We start from the raw sequence: 19595 nt of genomic DNA, 5'->3' as shown, positions 1-19595 counted from the left end.
GAACTTTATCTCACACCATGTATAAAAGTCTACAGATAGAGATAAATGTGTTTTTAAACTATGAAATTTTCAAATATAATAAACGAATATGTTTATAATTTTATTGTAAGAAAAACTAAGGCAAAACACAATACTCAATAGCTATACAACAATGTATTTGATAAAGTTTAAAATATTTTATTAGATACAAAGTTAATAGAGAAGCTCTATATGAGAAACTACTTGCAACATATGCAATAACGGATTAAAATCCACAATACATTAAAACTTCCTATAAAGATAACAGTTTCAAGTCATCCCCTGGGAAATTATTAGAAATGCAAATTCGAGGGCTCACATCATCCTACTGAGTCAGAAACTCCAGGAGTGAGGCCCACCAGTCTGCATTTTAATAAGCCCAGCAGGTGATTCAGGTAAAACTTAAATTTGAAACTACAGCTTTACACTATTAAAATAGGCATAGTAGGCACTTCCCTGGTGGTGCAGTGGTTAAGAATCCGCCTGCCAATGGAGGGGACACGGGTTTGATCCCTGGTCTGGGAAGATCCCACATGCTGCAGAGCAACTAAGTCCGTGTGCCACAACTACTGAGCCTGCGCTCTAGAGCCTGTGAGCCATGACTGCTGAGTCCAAGTGCCACAACTACTGAAGCCGGCACGCCTAAAGCCCGTGCTCCACAACAAGAGAAGCCACTGCAATGAGAAGCCCGCACACCACAATGAAGAGTAGCCCTTGCTCGCTGCAACTAGAGAAAGCCCATGCGCAGCAGCAGCAAAGACCCAGCACAGCCAAAAGTAAATAAAATAAATTTTTAAAAATTAAAAATTAAATGAAATAGGCATAGTAAAGGAACAGACTTTCACAGATGACAATGTCCAATAAAGGCTAGAAGAGGTACACAACGTAATAAATAATTTAACCACCAACTAGGCTAAATATTACAATATAGGTTAGCCAGGAATGAGCATAGGGAAACAGGAACCCTCAGTCTGTTGGTGAGGGTACAAAACCTTCTGGGAGGGCAACTTGACAGTAAATATATATAAAATGTTAAAGCACACACATTTCAGCTTGGCAATTCTACTTCTTGGTATCCACTCTAGAGATATTCAAGCACTTGTACACAAAGCATCATAATTTTTTTCCGTATAGAAATGTGATTTGTAACAGCCAAAAACTTGGAAACATCTGAAACGTTCATCAAAGAAAACTGCTAAACTACAGCATGTCCATACTGTAGAATGTTCCACAGGTATATTTAAAGAACATGTGTACAAAAAGGAACACTCCCCAAGGTGGCCGTCATCACAGGCACTTAAATCAGCTCTCTAAAACCCCATAAAAATGTGGCACTACAGAGATTTTTTTAAAGAGACCTAAACCTACAAAAACAATGAACAAGAAAAAAGACACAGTAACAGAATTTGAAAGCTGGAGAATATATGGGCAAGAATATATGGGCAATATATAACTGACTTAGCAGAAAGACGCAAGAAATCAAATCCTCAATCATCAACAAAGCAAGCAGGGAGCCAATTTAATTCACACTATATAACACTCAAAAGTCTCAAGAATGGCTCTATCAAGTAGGAGTGAAATTGAAATAAAAAAGGAAGACTCGTTCAAGTTTGTTTGAGAAACAGTTCCTCAGATCCCCACCCCTCAACACACAGAGCCAGTCAACTGCCTTCCTCATTTTCAGCAACATCTGGAAGGTTTCTTTTCCAGGAAAGGTTAAGAGTAGGTCCAAGGAGTAAGGGACACAGTACTACTGAAAGCATTACAGTTTACTGAAAATAGGAAAATCAAATGAAAGATCAATACTGAATATGAGCAATCCCACTACTGGGCATGTACCCTAAGAAAACCATAATTCAAAAAGAGTCACGTACCACAATGTTCACTGCAGCTCTATTTAAAATAGCCAGGACATGGAAGCAACCTAAGTGTCCATTGACAGAGGAATGGATAAAGAAGATGTGGCACATATATACAATGGAATATTACTCAGCCATAAAAAGAAACGAAATTGAGTTATTTGTCGTGAGGTGGATGGACCTAGAGTCTGTCATACAGAATGAAGTAAGTCAGAAAGAGAAAAACAAATACCATATGCTAACACATATATATGGAATCTTAAAAAAAAAAAAAAGGTTCTGAAGAAGCTAGGGGAAGGACACGAATAAAGACACAGACATAGAGAATGGACTTGAGTACACAGGGAGGGGGAAGGGTAAGCTGGGACAAAGTGAGTGACATGGACATATATACACTACCAAATGTAAAATAGATAGCTAGTGGGAAGCAGGGGCATAGCACAGGGGGATCAGCTCAGTGCTTTGTGTCCAACTAGACGGGTGGGACTGGGAGGGTGGGAGGGAGATGCAAGAGGGAGGAGATATGAGGATATATGTATACGTACAGCTGATTCACTTTGTTATACAGCAGAAACTAACACACCACTGTAATGCAATTATACTCCAATAAACATGTTTTAAAAAAAATGCTGAATATGAAACCTCTAACAGTCTTCCCCAGCCTAGCTCCCCAAATGTTGGCACCCAGGTGTTTACACTCCACTCTGGGGAATCTGAACAGCCAAAGAGAAAAAAACCTAAAATTCTCTTATCATAATCTCCCCAAATGAAATAAACACTCTCGAATGTTCTACTCTTAAATGTGTGCAAATAACTAGTAATGTAAGAGAGCATCTAATAGGAAGGACCCAGAGCAGGCGTGAAAAAAAGCAACATGGAGGAAACAAGCTATGAATAAAGTTTGAAAGCATCAAGAAAAAATGCCACTATTATTAATAGCCTCAGAGAATTAATAAAGATACTGAATCCATGAAGTCGGAGAAAATACTTTGAAAAGGGAATAACCAGACAATATTTCAGAAACTAAAAAAATTGTAGCAGAAAGGAAAAATTCAACAGAAATTGTCGAACATCATGTTAAAGAAGTCTCTTGTAAAGTACAGAAATAAAACCAAGAGATGTAAAGCAGAAAAAACTATTAGTACACCAGTCAAGAGGTCCAACGTCTTAACACTAGATGTTGCAGAAAGAAAAAACAGAGTAGGAAATCAAAGTAACTCAAGAAAAATCCCTAGAATTTAAAATTTCAGAAATTGGGACCCCCCCCCGCCAGCCACCACACACAAAAAATTATCCAAACTTCTGGGGATTGCGGAAGAGAGAGGATAGGGGCGGTTGGATTGGGAGTGGATGGTGTTTAACATGTAAAAGTTAGGAATCAGAATAACTTTAGACTCTACCAGTAACAAGGGAAGCTAGAAAACAATGATGCTTTCAAAAGTTTATAAGGAATATGATTATCAAGCAGAATTATAAAGCCATTCTAAGACCAAGGTGGTTATACAATTGGTCAAACATCTTTTATTAAATTACCTATTTTCCTCTTGATTTAAAATGCCACCTTTAGCATACAGAGTTACATATTGGTGTTTTGCTTACCTCTGACAGAAAATTTAATTGCTTTAGATGGTAGTGGTCTTCCTGCATAAGTGTCTGCATTACTTTCATTCAGTACAACTTGTAATTTCAATGTATAATTCCCCAACTTTTGAATATTTTCTGGACAAATTAAGAAGAAATTAAAATTCAAATAAATGTAATACTGATATAATTTTTAACATTCAGAATAATAACTCACCCATTTTTTTAAACCAGTAAGGCCATTTTCCTCCATGTTGACTAATATGTGAAATGATTTCTTTATTTCCACTTGGAGCTTAAGAAAAAACATTTATATTTTGAGAAATTAAATATAGAACATGAATAAGAAATGTCACACTGGCATCAAATGTCTACCTGCTATACACTTTTAAAGGTAGTTTTGAAACCTCGAAAAATCTAAAGCTATCCTATTCAAGTCAATAGCATAATGAAAATTTACTCATTCAGCTGATTAAAATTCCTTTATTTCAATTCTTAAAAATGTATCTGTAAATAAGCTTAACTGGCACAAACAAAAGAATATAGAGATAATTTTCTTTTGATATTGAAAATCATTTCTTTAAGTTTTCTTCAAGAGGAAAATAGCATACCTTATTTACATAGAGTAATCTCTCTAAGACCTAGTGCTCTATTAAGAGAAAAAAGCAAGACCTAAAGTAGAAGAAAGAAAACAAATAGAAGGATATCACTTCTCTGAAATATTCCTTGTTATTTATTTTTGACTTTGGAATTACATGACTTAAAATTAAAATATTCACAAAACAGAACTGAAATAAAGCAATTCATAAGCAAAACCAAAATGTAGGTAGGCAATATGACCACATTAAAAAATTTTTAAAAATTATTTCAACTGACTTCAACTTTAGAATACATAAAAACTTTAAGGACAAACAGCGCTTCAAATAAGTCAAATTTAATCTAATAGTACTATTAGTAATTTTATAAGTATCACTATTTTGAAACTATATTATAGGATAAAGCAGTAAGTAACTGTTAATGTTGTTAAGAATCAAGATTTTCAACAGAAAAGAAATGAAATAAAAGGATAAAATCAAAGTGGTTAAATAAAAACTGAGAATCTTGATATTAATTCATTTTTTTTCTTTTCCACAAATATTCATGTTTACCTATCAATTGAAAAAGTTTAGAAACAATTTCACCCAGTTGCCACGAGCAATCCTAACACTCAGGCCTCTAAATGCCATTCCCCACTGAAAGGAGCTGGGACAAAGTTAAGAGAGTGGCATGTACATATATACACTACCAAATGTAAAACCAACAGCTAGTGGGAAGCAGCCACACAGCACAGGGAGATCAGCTCGGTGCTTTGTGACCACTTAGAGGGGTGGGATAAGGAGGGTGGGGGGGAGACGCAAGAGGGAGGAGATATGGGGATATATGTATATGTATAGCTGATTTACTTTGTTATAAAGCAGAAACTAACACACCACTGTAAAGCAATTATACTCCAATAAAGATGTTAAAAAAAAAAAAAGAGTAATGGGTGAATCGAGGTTTAGGGTAAACATGTACAAGAAGATTCTAGGATGTCTTGAGCCAGAAAGGAAGAAAGCTCATATCAAAGACAAAAAGGGTCTTATCTAGAGGACAGAGGAGCAAATATGAAGGCACATCAAAATCAAGGAAGCATGTCAAATCTATAAAACCCCATACATTCACAAAAACACATTTATGAAAATTAAAAAAAAACAGTCTCTGAGCACCAAAGTACTGTACCAATTCCTGACTGGTAATTTGCAATTAAAGAAAAAGGATTAAGCCTTTACACTGCCTTTCCTATAAAAGCTGTGTTTCAGAGTAAACCAATGACCCCAACTGAAATTTATTACTAATAAACTAGAAGGAAAATAAACTGGGATAATAAATTAGGAAGAAATAAAGAATGGGGGGATCACCATTTTGCATACCAAATAACTAAGCAAAAATCATAATGGATGAAACCACTACATCATGGATGACAGGAGAACTTTATAATCACATTAGCCAAGTGAATTCAATAATCCATTTTAGCAGCACTAAAAGTAGGACAATTAATTACAGTCATCAAATGCCTCTTGATGTAATACCCTAAGAAACACAGATTCGCGGCCTTCCCTGGTGGCGCAGTGGTTGAGAATCCGCCTGCCGATGCAGGAGACACGGGTTCGTGCCCTGGTCCGGGAAGATCCCACATGCCGCGGAGCAACTAAGCCCATGAGCCATGGCCGCTAGGCCTGCGCGTCCGGAGCCTGTGCTCCGCAACAGGAGAGGCCACAACAGTGAGAGGCCCGCATTACCGCAAAAAAAAGAAAAAAAAAAAAGAAACACAGATTCGCTATGCAGTATGGATTCTTGCTTTAGGGTGGAAAAAATGGTGAACCTAAATCTGTTTAAACTTTTGGGGTAATTTCCAGTCTTCAGGAAATAGAACAAACAATGGAACAAGTTAAATGACATTCCAAAGAAACAAATATGTGAAACACTCTACAGTAAAGTGTATTTAAAAAATAATTGAAATCTGTTATATATACTTTAACAAAAAAAAAATCTTCTAATTAAAATATATATATATATACAGGCAGACCTTAGAGATATTGCAGGTTTAGCTTCAGACCACCACCACAAAACAAGTATCGCAATAAAGCAAATCACATAAATTTTTTTGTTTCCCAGTGCATATAAAAGTTATGTTTAGGGCTTCCCTGGTGGCGTAGTGTTTGAGAGTCCGCCTGCCGATGCAGCGGACACGGGTTCGAGCCCTGGTCTGGGAAGATCCCACGTGCCGCGGAGCAACTAGGCCCGTGAGCCACAACTACTGAGCCTGCGCATCTGGAGCCTGTGCTCCACAACAAGAAAGGCCGCGATAGTGAGAGGCCCGTGCACCGCGATGAAGAGTGGTCCCCACTTGCCACAGCTAGAGAAAGCCCTCACACAGAAACGAAGACTCAACACAGCAAAAATAAATAAATAAAATTAATAAACTCCTACCCCCAACATCTTCTAAAAAAAAAAAAAAGTTATGTTTATACTATACTGTAGTCTACTGAATGTGCAAGAGCATTTTTTCTTTAAAAAAATAAAATGTTCATATCTCAATTAAAAAGTACTTTATTGCTAAAAAATGCTAACCTTCATCAGAGCCTTCAGCAAGTCATAGTAATAACATCAAAGATCACTAATCACAGATCACCGTAACAAATATAATAATTAAAAAGTTTGAAATGTTGCCAGAATGACCAAAATGTGACAGAGACATTAAGTGAGCAAATACCATTGGGAAAATGGCATTAATAGACTTGCTCAACACAGAGTTTCCATAAACCTTCAATTTGTAAAAAATGCAGTATGTGCAAATGGCAATAAAGCAAGAGGAGGGGCTTCCCTGGTGGCGCAGTGGTTGAGAATCCGCCTGCCGATGCAGGAGACACGGGTTCGTGCCCTGGTCCGGGAAGATCCCACATGCCACGGAGCAACTAAGCCCGTGAGCCATGGCTGCTAGGCCTGCGCGTCCGGAGCCTGTGCTCCGCAACGGGAGAGGCCACAACAGTGAGAGGCCTGCATACCGCAAAAAAAAAAAAAAAGCAAGAGGAAATTAAACGAGGTATGCCTGTGTGTATTTTTGGTTTTGTTTTTAAATAAGACAGAGGCAGGAGGGTCAGAGTCACAGAGAGGCTGGAAGATGCTACACTGCTGGCTTTGAAGATGGAAGAAGGGGCCACAAGCCAAGGAATGTGGGTGGCTTCTAGAAGTGGAAAAGGCAAGCCTTCCCTAGAACCTCCAGAAGGAACACTATCCTGCTGACACTTTGATTTTAGCACAGTGAAGTCCACCTGGGACGGATGACCTAGAGAACTGTAAGATAATAAACATATGTTGTTTTAAGCCATCAAAAAAAGTTGGAGAAATATAAAATAGAGTGTCACAGAGGCCAAAAATAAGAGTACTGCAGTAAAATTAGTCAAACAGTTCAATGCTGCCAAGGCTAATAAGACATTTATACAATGAAAGTATACATAACCACTGACTAGTTTATAAATGTTGGAAATAAATGCATAGTGAATAAAACATCTTTAAACATCTTTAAAATCCATGGACCAGACATGCAATATATAGTGATAGAACAGATTATTGAAAATATAAACTCAAAACACTTTCAGGCAGTCAAGACAAAAACAAAAGACAAAGAAAACTGTAATTCAAAGAGTCATGTACCACAATGTTCATTGCAGCTGTATTTACAATAGCCAGGACATGGAAGCAACCTAAGTGTCCATCGACAGATGAATGGATAAAGAAGATGTGGCACATATATACAATGGAATATTACTCAGCCATAAAAAGAACAAAATTGAGTCATTTGTAGTGAGGTTGATGGACCCAAAGTCTGTCATACAGAGTAAAGTAGTAAGTCAGAAAGAGAAAAACAAATACCATATGCTAACACATATATATGGAATCTTAAAAAAAAAAAAAAAAGGTTCTGAAGAAGCTAGGGGCAGGACAGGAATAAAGACACAGACATAGAGAATGGACCTGAGTACACAAGGAGTGGGAAGGGTAAGCTGGGACAAAGTGAGAGAGTGGCATGGACATATATACACTACCAAACGTAAAATAGATAGCTAGTGGGAAGCAGGGGCATAGCACAGGCAGATCAGCTCAGTGCTTTGTGACCACCTAGAGGGTGGGATACGGAGGAGATAATGGGGATATATGTATATGTATAGCTGATTCACTTTGTTATAAAGCAGAAACTAACACACAATTGTAAAGCAATTATATGCCAATAAAGATGTTAAAAAAACCAAAAAACAACAGACAAGAAAGTTAACAAACAAGGTGATTCAAGTTAGGAAAATACAAGATGAGCAATAATATGCAGTTCTTTTCCTTTACCAAAGAGTGGGTCAGGACTCTCATCTGAAACAAGAACTTCTGGCCCATAGGTTCAGAGAGATAGTATTTTTGATTTAGAAGGGATGTTAAGGATTATCCAATATAAATTCCTATTCAGTACAAACTACTATATGTATGCACATCATATCTTTATTTTAGCCCATAGCTACCTACACAGGAAAATTCAGAATAAAATGTAAAAAAAAAACCAAAACCCTCAGAAAACAATTGATTTTTTTAATGAATTATTCACACTTTTGAAACTCCTAACTTTAAACAAATGCACTATCAGATTGCTAGCTCATAATTACACAAAGATATTAAAACATGTTATATATTTAACAACAACAATAAAGATCCAAATTAGCTGGTATACTTACAGTGTAGTATAACTTTGAGCTCAACCAGGAGTTTCTTTGACCCTCCATGACTTGTTCCTGGAAGCTTTTGCATTGCTTCCCCTTTTTTATTCAATATTTCAATTCTTAACGCACCTATCAGTCCAAAATTAAAAATAAGAATGTCTTGAGTTACACCCAAAGAATCTGATGAATCTGCTAGGTCTTCACACAGCACTTTAATTTTTCATGGTCTTTTACTATGAAATGTAAGATGTAAGAAAAGCATTTTTTCAGTATTTAAAAACAAACAAACAAACACAAAAAACCCCAAAACATACCAATGGGGGTTCCAGCAGGCCTAATCTCATTTGGCAATAATTCATCTCCTTCAGGCCAAGTTACTGACAATCTATCAGGGAGCCTATTATGAAAACAGCATATTAATGATTCATGAACTGTGTTACTTATGGTCTTATTTTTAAAAATATAAGTTACTAGAAATTTTAATATTTATTTCTATTTTTTTTGACAGGTTAAATCTGAAATCCTGTATGATTAATACTGTAAACATTTCCTTCTCCTCAACCACTGTTGTGGCTACAGAGTAAGACAAAATCTCCTGGTGTTAACAGCCAGCAACTGTGCTTTTTTTGAGATTTATCTATTCATTTATAGTACAAGCTACCTTTGGGAGACAGGATAAACTCTACAAATAAAAGAATTACCAGTGAGATTCAGTAGGAATCAAAATGACTGCATCATTAGCTATACAAGAGCCACAAACCGTTTTGTTTTTCGACTTCCTTTTACTTCTTTTGTAGTAATCTTTACCTCTCAGCAGTTACTACCATTTTCTTCTAGCTACAGGCCAAAGTTGTTTCTTTCTTTAACAAACTTAATCCTAGTGCTGATAACAGTGACACTGTAGATATGAGATTTCCTCATTTTTCTATGAAATATAGGATTCTGTTTTTATAACAGAGCTCTCAGGTTTTTTTTAACAGCAAGAAGTTTGTCACAATACACACATCTAAGACTACAAGTGCCCAAATAGAAGAGCATAATGACACACTCAATAACTGCTAAAAGGACAATTCCTCTTGATTTTTCTTGTTATTTTTTACCATGCATCTTGAAATGCAAATTACCTTGCCATTTCATCTTCTACGTATTTTTTCACAGCTTTCTCAGCAACTGTCCTATCCAGCTTTGCAATTGGCACAGTTTTTATTTCATCATACAGTGCTTGAGGTTCCTAAATAAATAAAATTTATACCAACATTTCAAAAAAACTATTTAAATTTAGCTGCAACAAGATAATTTCTTACAAAGAAACACATTTTTACCTTAATTAAGTATATAAATCATAACAGCTATTATTACATTATACCACAGTGTTTACTTCCATTTTTCATGTAAACTCCTTAGGCCTAATTAAATAGGCCTTAGGCCATTCAAATTTTAACAAGAGCATAGTATAAGGATAAAACCAGGTCTAGTTTTGAAGTTTTTCATTCTTAAGATAGAAGTCTGGCTCCAATGTTTATGTTCGGGGGCCTTGGATGAAATGTGCACTTTACAAAATTACCGTGTTAACTAGCAATAATATATGTAACATTTATTAAACACTAGGCACACAGATGTTAAGTTCTATAGATTATTAAAAACATCAAATATGAAACATAAAAATTCATGCTACCACTACTTTAACCAATGGAAAAGCCAAATACAAGGCAAAATAGAATACCATATCTTTATTTCAACAATTAAGCAAAAGAAAGTAATACCAAGAGACTTTGAAGAAATATTTTTTGTTATTTGGGGGTCTTACCATTGCAATTTGAACCTCTCCTCCTGTAGCATATACTTCTCCATCATGATCACCATAAAGAAAAAATTTTACAATGCTTCCATAAAAGAGAGGAAGTGTCTTGATTGTCTTGACCTAATATTTAGTTTTAAAACAAGGATTTAGTATTAATATTTACTTTTAGAAAAAAAGGTTTAATAATTACTTAACAGAACTACTTTATGCAAGGGGAAAACTCAGCATCTATCGTTAGAAAAATTAACAAAAAAAAGCATTCTAATAAAGTTATATTTGTGAAGTTCTCCACTTATTTGTAACATATCTTTGAAAAGACACAGTGGCTTCTCCATACAAAAATGTCATAGTGGGGCTTCCCTGGTGGCGCAGTGGTTGAGAATCTGCCTGCTAATGCAGGGGACACGGGTTCGAGCCCTGGTCTGGGAGGATCCCACATGCCATGGAGCAACTGGGCCCATGAGCCACAACTACTGAGCCTGTGCTCCGTGATCAGAGAGGCTGCGATAGTGAGAGGCCCATGCACAGCGATGAAGAGTGGCTCCCACGTGCCACAACTAGAGAAAGCCCTCGCACAGAAACGAAGACCCAACACAGCAAAAATAAATAAATTAGTAAATTCCTACCCCCAACATCATCTTAAAAAAAAAATGTAATAGCTATGCATGTGTCTAAAATGCCCAAAGCCTTCAAAGTCAATTATTATTAATGCAAGTTATCTCAAACCCCCATAAATGTTGCTTGCAGACTGTGAGCGGTGACTTACAAAGTTATCATTTCTTTCAAATAAATTAGCTCAAAACTTGCCTATAATGTATTTCTTCTCCATACTTGGCTTGAAAAATCTAAGGGTAATTTCCATTAGTCCAATTCAAAACTTCCCAACTACAAGGACAACAAAAATTTACACCCAACCTACCTTCCAGTCTCATTTCATTTCTGAACTATTTCTCCTCACACACACAATAGGTTGCAGCAACCCAACTTTGTTGCTTGCAGTTTCCCTGCATTTACCTGTCTTTGTCTGTGCTCAGATTATCTTCTCTGAGAAAGCGTTTCACTTGACTACCACACAGAATTTGACAAAACTGATCACTCCCTCCTTGTAACTCTTCACAAATACCTTATTCTCCTGGTTTCCTTCTATCTCACTATCTTATCCCTTTCAATTCTCCTTCGTCAGCTCCTCTAGAAAAGCAAGCTGTAGCTACACACACTACTTCGAGGTGACCACATCTGATTCCAAAGCTTTCGATATATGATGATGAGAGTGTCACATTTTTGCATTTATTACCTTCATAATTACCTCTGCAAACCTGAGCCTTTACCTCTTTCAAGTTCCATACAAATGTCACTTCATGCACAAAGAATTGCATGATTTACCCTCTTCTCCCAGGCCAATCCAAAGTCAGAAAATTCTCTCCTTCTAAACTATGAGCACTATTCATTCTCTCTTTTCATAGCACTTACCCCCTTCTTACCTATGATTATTCTGCTTAGGTTATCTCTGTTTTCAGGCTGTAACAGCCTGAAGGACAAAGGACATCCCCTAGATCTCTGCATTCTCCACAATGCAGTCAATACCACAGTAACTCATGAGTAGCACTCAATAAAAATTTGCTGAAAAATCATTTCTCCATATCACAATTTAAAAAAAATGGAATTCTCCATTTGAGTAATGTTTAGTGCAAGACACAATAAAAACCTTGTTAATTGATAATTGAGCCTTTGGCAAAAATCAAGTTTTTTATAAAATGTCCTGTTAAATTATGTAATTAAAATCCGTTTGGCCTTTTCGTTCTTTTCTGGCTCCTGAGGAGCCAAGAGTAAATATATTATTTTTGGTTGTTGATAAATTCTAATACATCTAATTTAGTTTCAAATTCTACTAAAAATTAAATCTAAAAATAAGTTAAACTTACCAGCTGTCCTGCTTTGTATATTTTTCCATCCCATTCTATTGCTGAGTAAGTTGCCCAGGGGCCCTGCTTTTTAGAAGGAAGATCAGGACGTGTAATTATTCCTTTAAAAAGTGTAAATTTTATCTGTTTGTCATACTTTTCATGACAGTCCTTCAGCCATAAAGCAAATTCTCTGTCAATTTTCATTCGCTGCTCCTGTGAAATTTTAAAATGTTCTATGAAATATAGCTATAAGTCAACAAATACAACCACAGACACTTCTCATTCATTTCATTTTTCCTTCCACATACCTGACCACCCCAGAAAACCTAATAAAAAACTAAAATATTTTGCTGGATCCTTCTCCCATACAAATTTAGATTTCTGTCAAACACATTACTAAAGAAAGAAAAATCTTTGCTACATCCTTGGGTCCAAGGTCTCAATGGTCAATATCAACAAAGACTTGCTTCCCTGTTTTAAATCCTAGGATATACCAAAAAATGACAAACACTGGCTGCCTAGGATAAGGAGAACTAGCTGATTAGGGGAAAAGGGTAAGTGGAAGCCTTCTTACTGTGAACAATGCACATTCTCAATAGGGCAATAAAAATATCTTTTTATGTATCAGGCACAGATTTAAATACATATAGTACTCGGGCGGGGGGGGAACAACAACAAAAAATACATATAGTACTTAAACATATATATGGTATATCTATGGTATTAAAATGTCATTGGGGGAGTGATTAGGGGGAGAAAAGGTCATAAAAGCTCTTTTATAAAGTGATAGTGAAAAAAAGGTTGAGAAACATTACTATGCAAAACACATCTTTCCTTTTAATTATGTATTATATATTCATATTTATTCAGAAAATAAATAATAAAATAAAAATTGTTTTCTAATAATATATAAGAAGAAAATGTGCTATTGCTTATCATTCTTCACCCTGATGGGAGACAGTATAGAGATTTACATTCCAGCATAAGGTGCTATATACTTGTTTAATGCCTATCTTTAGGAGAATGAATAGGGAACATAATCTCTACATCACATGCTTTCACAGAAGACTTTGCATAAAGTTATAGAAGTTCATTTCCCCCTATATACTTTATTCCACAATATACCATTTCCAAATGAAAACGGGGCAAAACTAAAACTGATTTCAGCTTAAGTTTTTGCAGCTTATAGTCAAAGGCCCAGTATGTTAATCATTAAAAAAAAAAAACTTTTGGTTTTAAAAAGTTATTTGAATAAGGAGTAACATGTACATGGTAAACACTCAAAAATGGCATATATCTTCAAGGAAATATTCCCCCTAATCTGTTCCCAGGTACCAACTCCTTCCTGAATCAGTAAATTACTGTTGTCATTTTGTCAACTTGACAAGAATATTAAAATTATTAACTAGGAATGGGACAGTCTGCCTACCAAATTTTTATGCTGTATTTTAGTGTACAGCCCTTGTTTTGATAAAACTATATAAGATTCAGTATCTTTTTATTAAGAGCAAAATGAATTTCAACATGTTGTAGGGATGACTGACTATAAATACTGTGTATCATGTATTGTGCTTATTGCTTAAGCAATTTTAAGTTCAGAATAAATGCATCCATCTCTTGGCAACTTAACATTAAACTACTGAAAAAGTAGTATCAAGTAAAAGTTTCTGAGGTGCTTAGGTAGAATAAAAGTACACTAGCTCTATCCTACTTTTAAAAAAATTTATCATTCTTTTTCTATTGATTACTGCAGATTTTAATACTGATAAATCTCACAGCACCTTTTAGCCTAAAGTATTTCATAGTTCTACCTCAATTTTACTCCCAAGATTAGATTAAAATTGCATATTTAGGTTATTAATATATAAACACAGCTTTTGTATTAGATAAAATTGTTCTTATATGCTCTTATCAAATGGACATGGTTCTGTAGCTTCTATTTACTATGTCAAGGTACTGATGAAGATCTGATAAAAGATCTGTAAATTTTACCTGAACAAGATTTAATCAGTTTGAAATCTTTGAGTGAACACATAAATGCTCATGAATGAAAATTTATACTCCTGATTAAATAAAATGAAAAGTATGCAAATTGTCAGTACAAATCTACACTACTAGTGATTTTTGTTGTACTTAAAATAGAACACTTGCAAATATTCAGAACTTGATACTTAAAACCATACCTGTCCATTTAAAATCCTTGTAAAAAGAGTGTTCTTATCTTTCAATTTTAGCTCAAGATCCATAAAGGTCAGTTTATTTGTGCTGACCTGGAATTTGTCATTAGTGAATAATGCACCAGATATCCTATTGTAGCACTCAATCGGTGCAAGCCCTCTCTTCTTAGGAGGAGTACACCAGTCAAAGCTTGAAAAGAACAAAGTATTAGTTAGTAAAAAGATTAGATCACAAAACAATATAATTTCAGCAAAAATCAGAACTTACTCTTCGACAGATGTATATGGTATTAGTCGTCCATTCCAAAAACATTCAAAAATAGGTCTTTTCCCTCTTGCTGCTTTCTCAAGTATGAAACAGTCATCATCATCATCTTCATCTTTTAATTCTAGAACAAAGGAATATTGGAACAAAATGTTTATTGCTATAAAGTATATGCAATTTTTACCACTGAGAAACCAATTTCTGTAAGTGAAATGTTAAAGCTACTTCAGAGAAATGGTAACAAAAATTCTTATGATCTTTAACATTGCATTCGATAAAACCTAAAGGTAGCTTTATTCTGTTTGCCCTCAAAAAGGCAGATTTTCAAAGTGGTTCCACATTACCAATAGTGTTTCTCATTACAAAGTCAATAATTACTTACATACTAACCAATCTGTGTTAGGAGTACTATACTAGCTACTGAGCCTGCAATCTTTAAAACCTATTTATAAATACGGGAGCTTGAATCCTGTACCTAAGCCACAAGCTTCACAACTCTGTCAGAACCAGTTTACTTACATAAAAATCACCTGGAAAATCTACAGTATCTAGCAACAGCAAGTTTGCCTAGCTTGGACAAATTAATAACACCGAATGTAAGTTTACTGTATGATACAGCTAGAATTATAACCTATGTTATAAAGCACAACTGTCTACATTTTTATGTTTGTTAGTAATACATTTTCATAAATTCAGTTAAATTAGATTCAAACATTATGATCCTGACATAGTAATAACTCAGTCTGGCATTAAGTCATTCCCCCCCACCCCCAATAAAGCCTTCTTCTCCCAAAAAAACCCTCACAAGTCCATCACAAGTAAATATTCCTTTCTATCACACCATTTCATTTGCTCTTAGAGAATCCCTCTGATCTCATTCAACTTACTGGCTATTATTTTAAGACATCATTTGAAGAACTTTATCTTTTTGTCTATAAGCATGCAAAAATTACAAATGGCAAATGAAAAACATGCTAGAGACTTCACAGGAGGGAAGGCCACTGAGTAATAATATGTATGAGCACTTACTAAACAAAGTCGGGCACTATTCTGAGAACTTGAAGCAGTTTCTTATTCAACCCTCACAACATGTCTATGAGGCAAGAATTATTACCCCCCCATTTCACAGATACTGAGGCAGGCAGGACTTTGCAAAGTTTACACGAAGTGGCAAAGATAGGATTCAAATCAGGAAATCTGGTCCCAAAACCCACAATACTAAGGCTATACTAAAGAATTATTCTGAATGAGAAAATTTAATATTGTTAATCTATGAAAATTCAATGCAATCTCAATAATACCACTAGGATTATTTTAAAGTGAAAGTACAGTACAAAGTGATTCCAAAGTTTACCCAGAAGAGCAAAAGATTAAGCATTAAGAATTTTCTCAAAAAAGAACAATAGTGTCTTGCCCTATAGATAATATACAGTATAAAGAACAAGAGAGTATCATTACTCACGTATAAAAACACAAAATACGGACTTCCCTGGTGGCACAGTGGTTAAGAATCCACCTGCCAATGCAGGGCACACAGGTTCGAGCCCCGGTCCAGGAAGATCCCACATGCCATGGAGCAACTAAGCCCGTGCGCCACAACTATTGAGCCTGTGCTCTAGAGCCCGTGAGCCACAACTACTGAGCCCACATGCCACAACTACTGAAGCCCGTGCACCTAGAGCCCATGCTCCACAACAAGAGAAGCCACCACAATGAGAAGCCTGCACACTGCAATGAAGAGTAGCCCCTGCTCACAGCAACAAAGACCCAACACAGCCATAAATAAATAAACAAATAAATAAATTTATAATAAATAAATAAAAACAAACTAGATCAATTCCTTACAGTAAAAAATCCAGATCTATGCACTTATGGGAACTTTATATTATTATGAAAGTGATATTTAAACTGTTACAAAAATCATAATGTTCAATAATTGGTGCTAGGAAACTGGAAACCCACATGGAAAATATTAAGTTAACCCACACACACAAAAGATTAGAGATGTGTTAAACATGTAAACATAAAATGATTAAGAAAAAAAACCACAGGATCTTTTTTATAATCTTGAGGTATAAGATACCTTTCTATAGCAAGGCAAAAATCAGAAAGCATAAAGAAAAAACTAGTATGACTAAGTAAAGTTTAAAACTATAAATACCTACAAAGATAACAGGAAGACAACATGGAGAATATATAAAGGATTACTATGCAGTACATAGCTAAAAGTTCAGTTCAGGAAAAGATCTATGATAAAAGAATATATAATCTTTCTTAAAGCCACTGCTTTATTCATCTGGAAATGAATATATACAAAAATTAAGAATTATAGAAATTATAAATACTTTAATGACTTAAGATTTGCATGAGGGAAAAAAGTTTTTAAATTTATCTAACCTCAACAGCCCAACTAATAATTATTATTAAGAAAACAAATCACTACCCTAAATCACAACTTCACATTTTGTAGCTAAGATAACAGATTAACATACTTGATGGAAAGCATGGATCATCAGGGTACGTTTCTCTATCATATAAAAAAGGGTGATATCGGATAATCCCTTCCACTACACCATCTCCTTCAACATGAGCCTTGAACTCAAAACTATCGGCTGCTGTATTTATATACAACGTCTGCATGTCATCTTGTATCTCCCTTAGGTTGATAATCTTAGGTGTCTTCCCCTTTTCAAACATAGAAATCTAAAATAAAAATAAAACAAAAACAATTAAATTCTATAGTGACTTTACTTTTGTTCTCAGCTATGATCCAACAACAGAACAGGCAAAAACTACTTTTATTTGTACAAGTAATCATCTAGCTTATTGAAACACATATATATTTTTATTTGGATTAAATAGCTCTAAGTAGCATCTCAAAAAAAAATATACTACAAAAAACTGAAAATAAACAAAGAAAGAGCTGAAGGATATATTAAGTGATGAGTACATTTAATTCCAGGTTCCCTGCTAGAGGTAGGAAGTGGGATAAAGATGTGCATGAAATTCTTCCTGACGTGTGGGCAAGGATACTGAGAACTCAACACTCAAATATTCTTTTCTTCTAAATCTTACTTTACAGTTATGACTTCTGTGAACAAAAGAGAAACTATTTATTTCTTTTCTTCCCTGCTTTTGAGACATGATATTCAGTAACAGCTCATATCTCTAGAGAAGACAGAGAAAGGAAAAACCATATACTATAGTAAACAAAGGTTCCACAAAAATACATCTAGGAATAATCTCTTTACTTGGATATCAAATTAGGGAAGTGTTTTGGTAAAAGACAAGGACAGAGAAGTTGCCTATTTACTGACTGAGTGTTCTTGTCCAGAGTAACCTGGAACTAGAACAGATATCTAATAATTCACAATACTTTAAGAAAGAATTTTTTCTTACTTCAATATCAATGTTGTTGAAAGGTCCAACTTCTTTTGATGTACGTTTTTCATTCCCTTTTGGGCCATGAATATAGTAATGATAAATATGCCTAAAACATAGAAGAATAACTTTACACTTTTAATTCATATAAAATTACAGTTCATCTAATCTTCTACCAAAAAATATTCTATAACTACTATTTGGCAGTACCAACTAGGTGCCAGGCACTATATTAAGCATTTTTAAACAGAGTAAACCATTTAATGGTAAAAACAATCCTGAGATTCAGATATTATTACCCTTCATTTTATATAGAAATTAGAATGCAAGAAACGTATATAATTTAATTTACTTAAGGTCACAGAATTATAGAGTTGGAGGGGGGCTTCAATCCAAGTCTTTCCAACTTCAAGGCCCAAATACTTTAAGTATAGTTTATAAGAAAAACTAAAACTAGAAGTTAAGAGGCTATAATTCTACTTGTTAGGGATGTTCTACAAAGGACTCAAATATCAGGGAGTATACAGGATTGCATATCTTTAACTTATGTCCCCAACATGAGAGTATCATTCTGTAATTCTCATCTTTCTTCTCCTTTCACACTGAAACAATCTTATGCCAATACTCCTAAAACTAATAAATTCAACATTATCCCATCAAAAACCACCACTTCAGAAATCTTTGTTATTTTATTTTGGCAAATGTTTCAAAAGATTATATTTGGGGGAGATTACTCACCTCTCCCCATATCCCGTATCACATGTGTAATTATTCCTCAAGCAGGAATTTAAAATATTCCTTCCTATGAATTTTAACTTTTTAAAATTACATTAATTGTCCTAGTTTAAAACACTACTAAGATAAAAGGAAATCACTGAAAGTCAGATCTTTCTTCACATCTCAAAAGTGTTAACATCATAGTCAACAATATGTTTACAACCACACATTAAGAAAGAGTGCTATAAATAGCTTAGCAAGTGTCTATTTCAAAGAATGGTTAAAGTTATACGTCATTCTTTTTAAAAGCAAGAGTTAAGTTATAATTATGTCATTAAAGTACACTGAATTCCTTTGGTTAAGAGAAATAATAAAATAATAAAAGATGTTCTTAGAGAAGAAACATTCCAAAGTCATATTTAAATCTCTTGTGTTACAGAGCCAATAAACATCAATATTCAAGAAAAAAGGCATTCCTAAAATCAAATTAATTTCCCCCCAAAATTTTAATTGATAATATATATGTATAAAATAGAGAATCTCAAAGTAAGTACAACAGCCCTTTGAATAAATAAGAAAAGATACTTTCTTTAAAAACATGAATTTTGTA

At 34.7% G+C, this 19595-nt stretch overlaps 1 protein-coding gene across 2 annotated transcripts in view; it reads right to left on the bottom strand.

Moving 5' to 3' along the window:
- SMCHD1 (structural maintenance of chromosomes flexible hinge domain containing 1) overlaps positions 1-19595 on the bottom strand; it is a 126610-nt gene that overhangs the window by 71882 nt on the left and 35133 nt on the right. For both annotated transcript variants that reach the window (XM_059039426.2, XM_067015874.1), the window contains exons 9-19: positions 18287-18377; positions 17380-17590; positions 14891-15011; positions 14629-14812; positions 12464-12658; positions 10548-10661; positions 9865-9971; positions 9055-9137; positions 8756-8869; positions 3676-3753; positions 3477-3596 (exon numbers count right to left, since the gene is read on the bottom strand). In XM_059039426.2, coding sequence (XP_058895409.1) covers positions 3477-3596; positions 3676-3753; positions 8756-8869; positions 9055-9137; positions 9865-9971; positions 10548-10661; positions 12464-12658; positions 14629-14812; positions 14891-15011; positions 17380-17590; positions 18287-18377 — 1418 coding nt within the window. The remainder of the gene's footprint in view (positions 1-3476; positions 3597-3675; positions 3754-8755; positions 8870-9054; positions 9138-9864; positions 9972-10547; positions 10662-12463; positions 12659-14628; positions 14813-14890; positions 15012-17379; positions 17591-18286; positions 18378-19595) is intronic.

Source organism: Kogia breviceps, chromosome 15 (genome assembly GCF_026419965.1).
Source record: "Kogia breviceps isolate mKogBre1 chromosome 15, mKogBre1 haplotype 1, whole genome shotgun sequence".
NCBI lineage: Eukaryota > Metazoa > Chordata > Mammalia > Artiodactyla > Physeteridae > Kogia > Kogia breviceps.
Note: the sequence above shows the minus strand (reverse complement) of the source record. Positions and strands in the feature narration are given on the sequence as shown.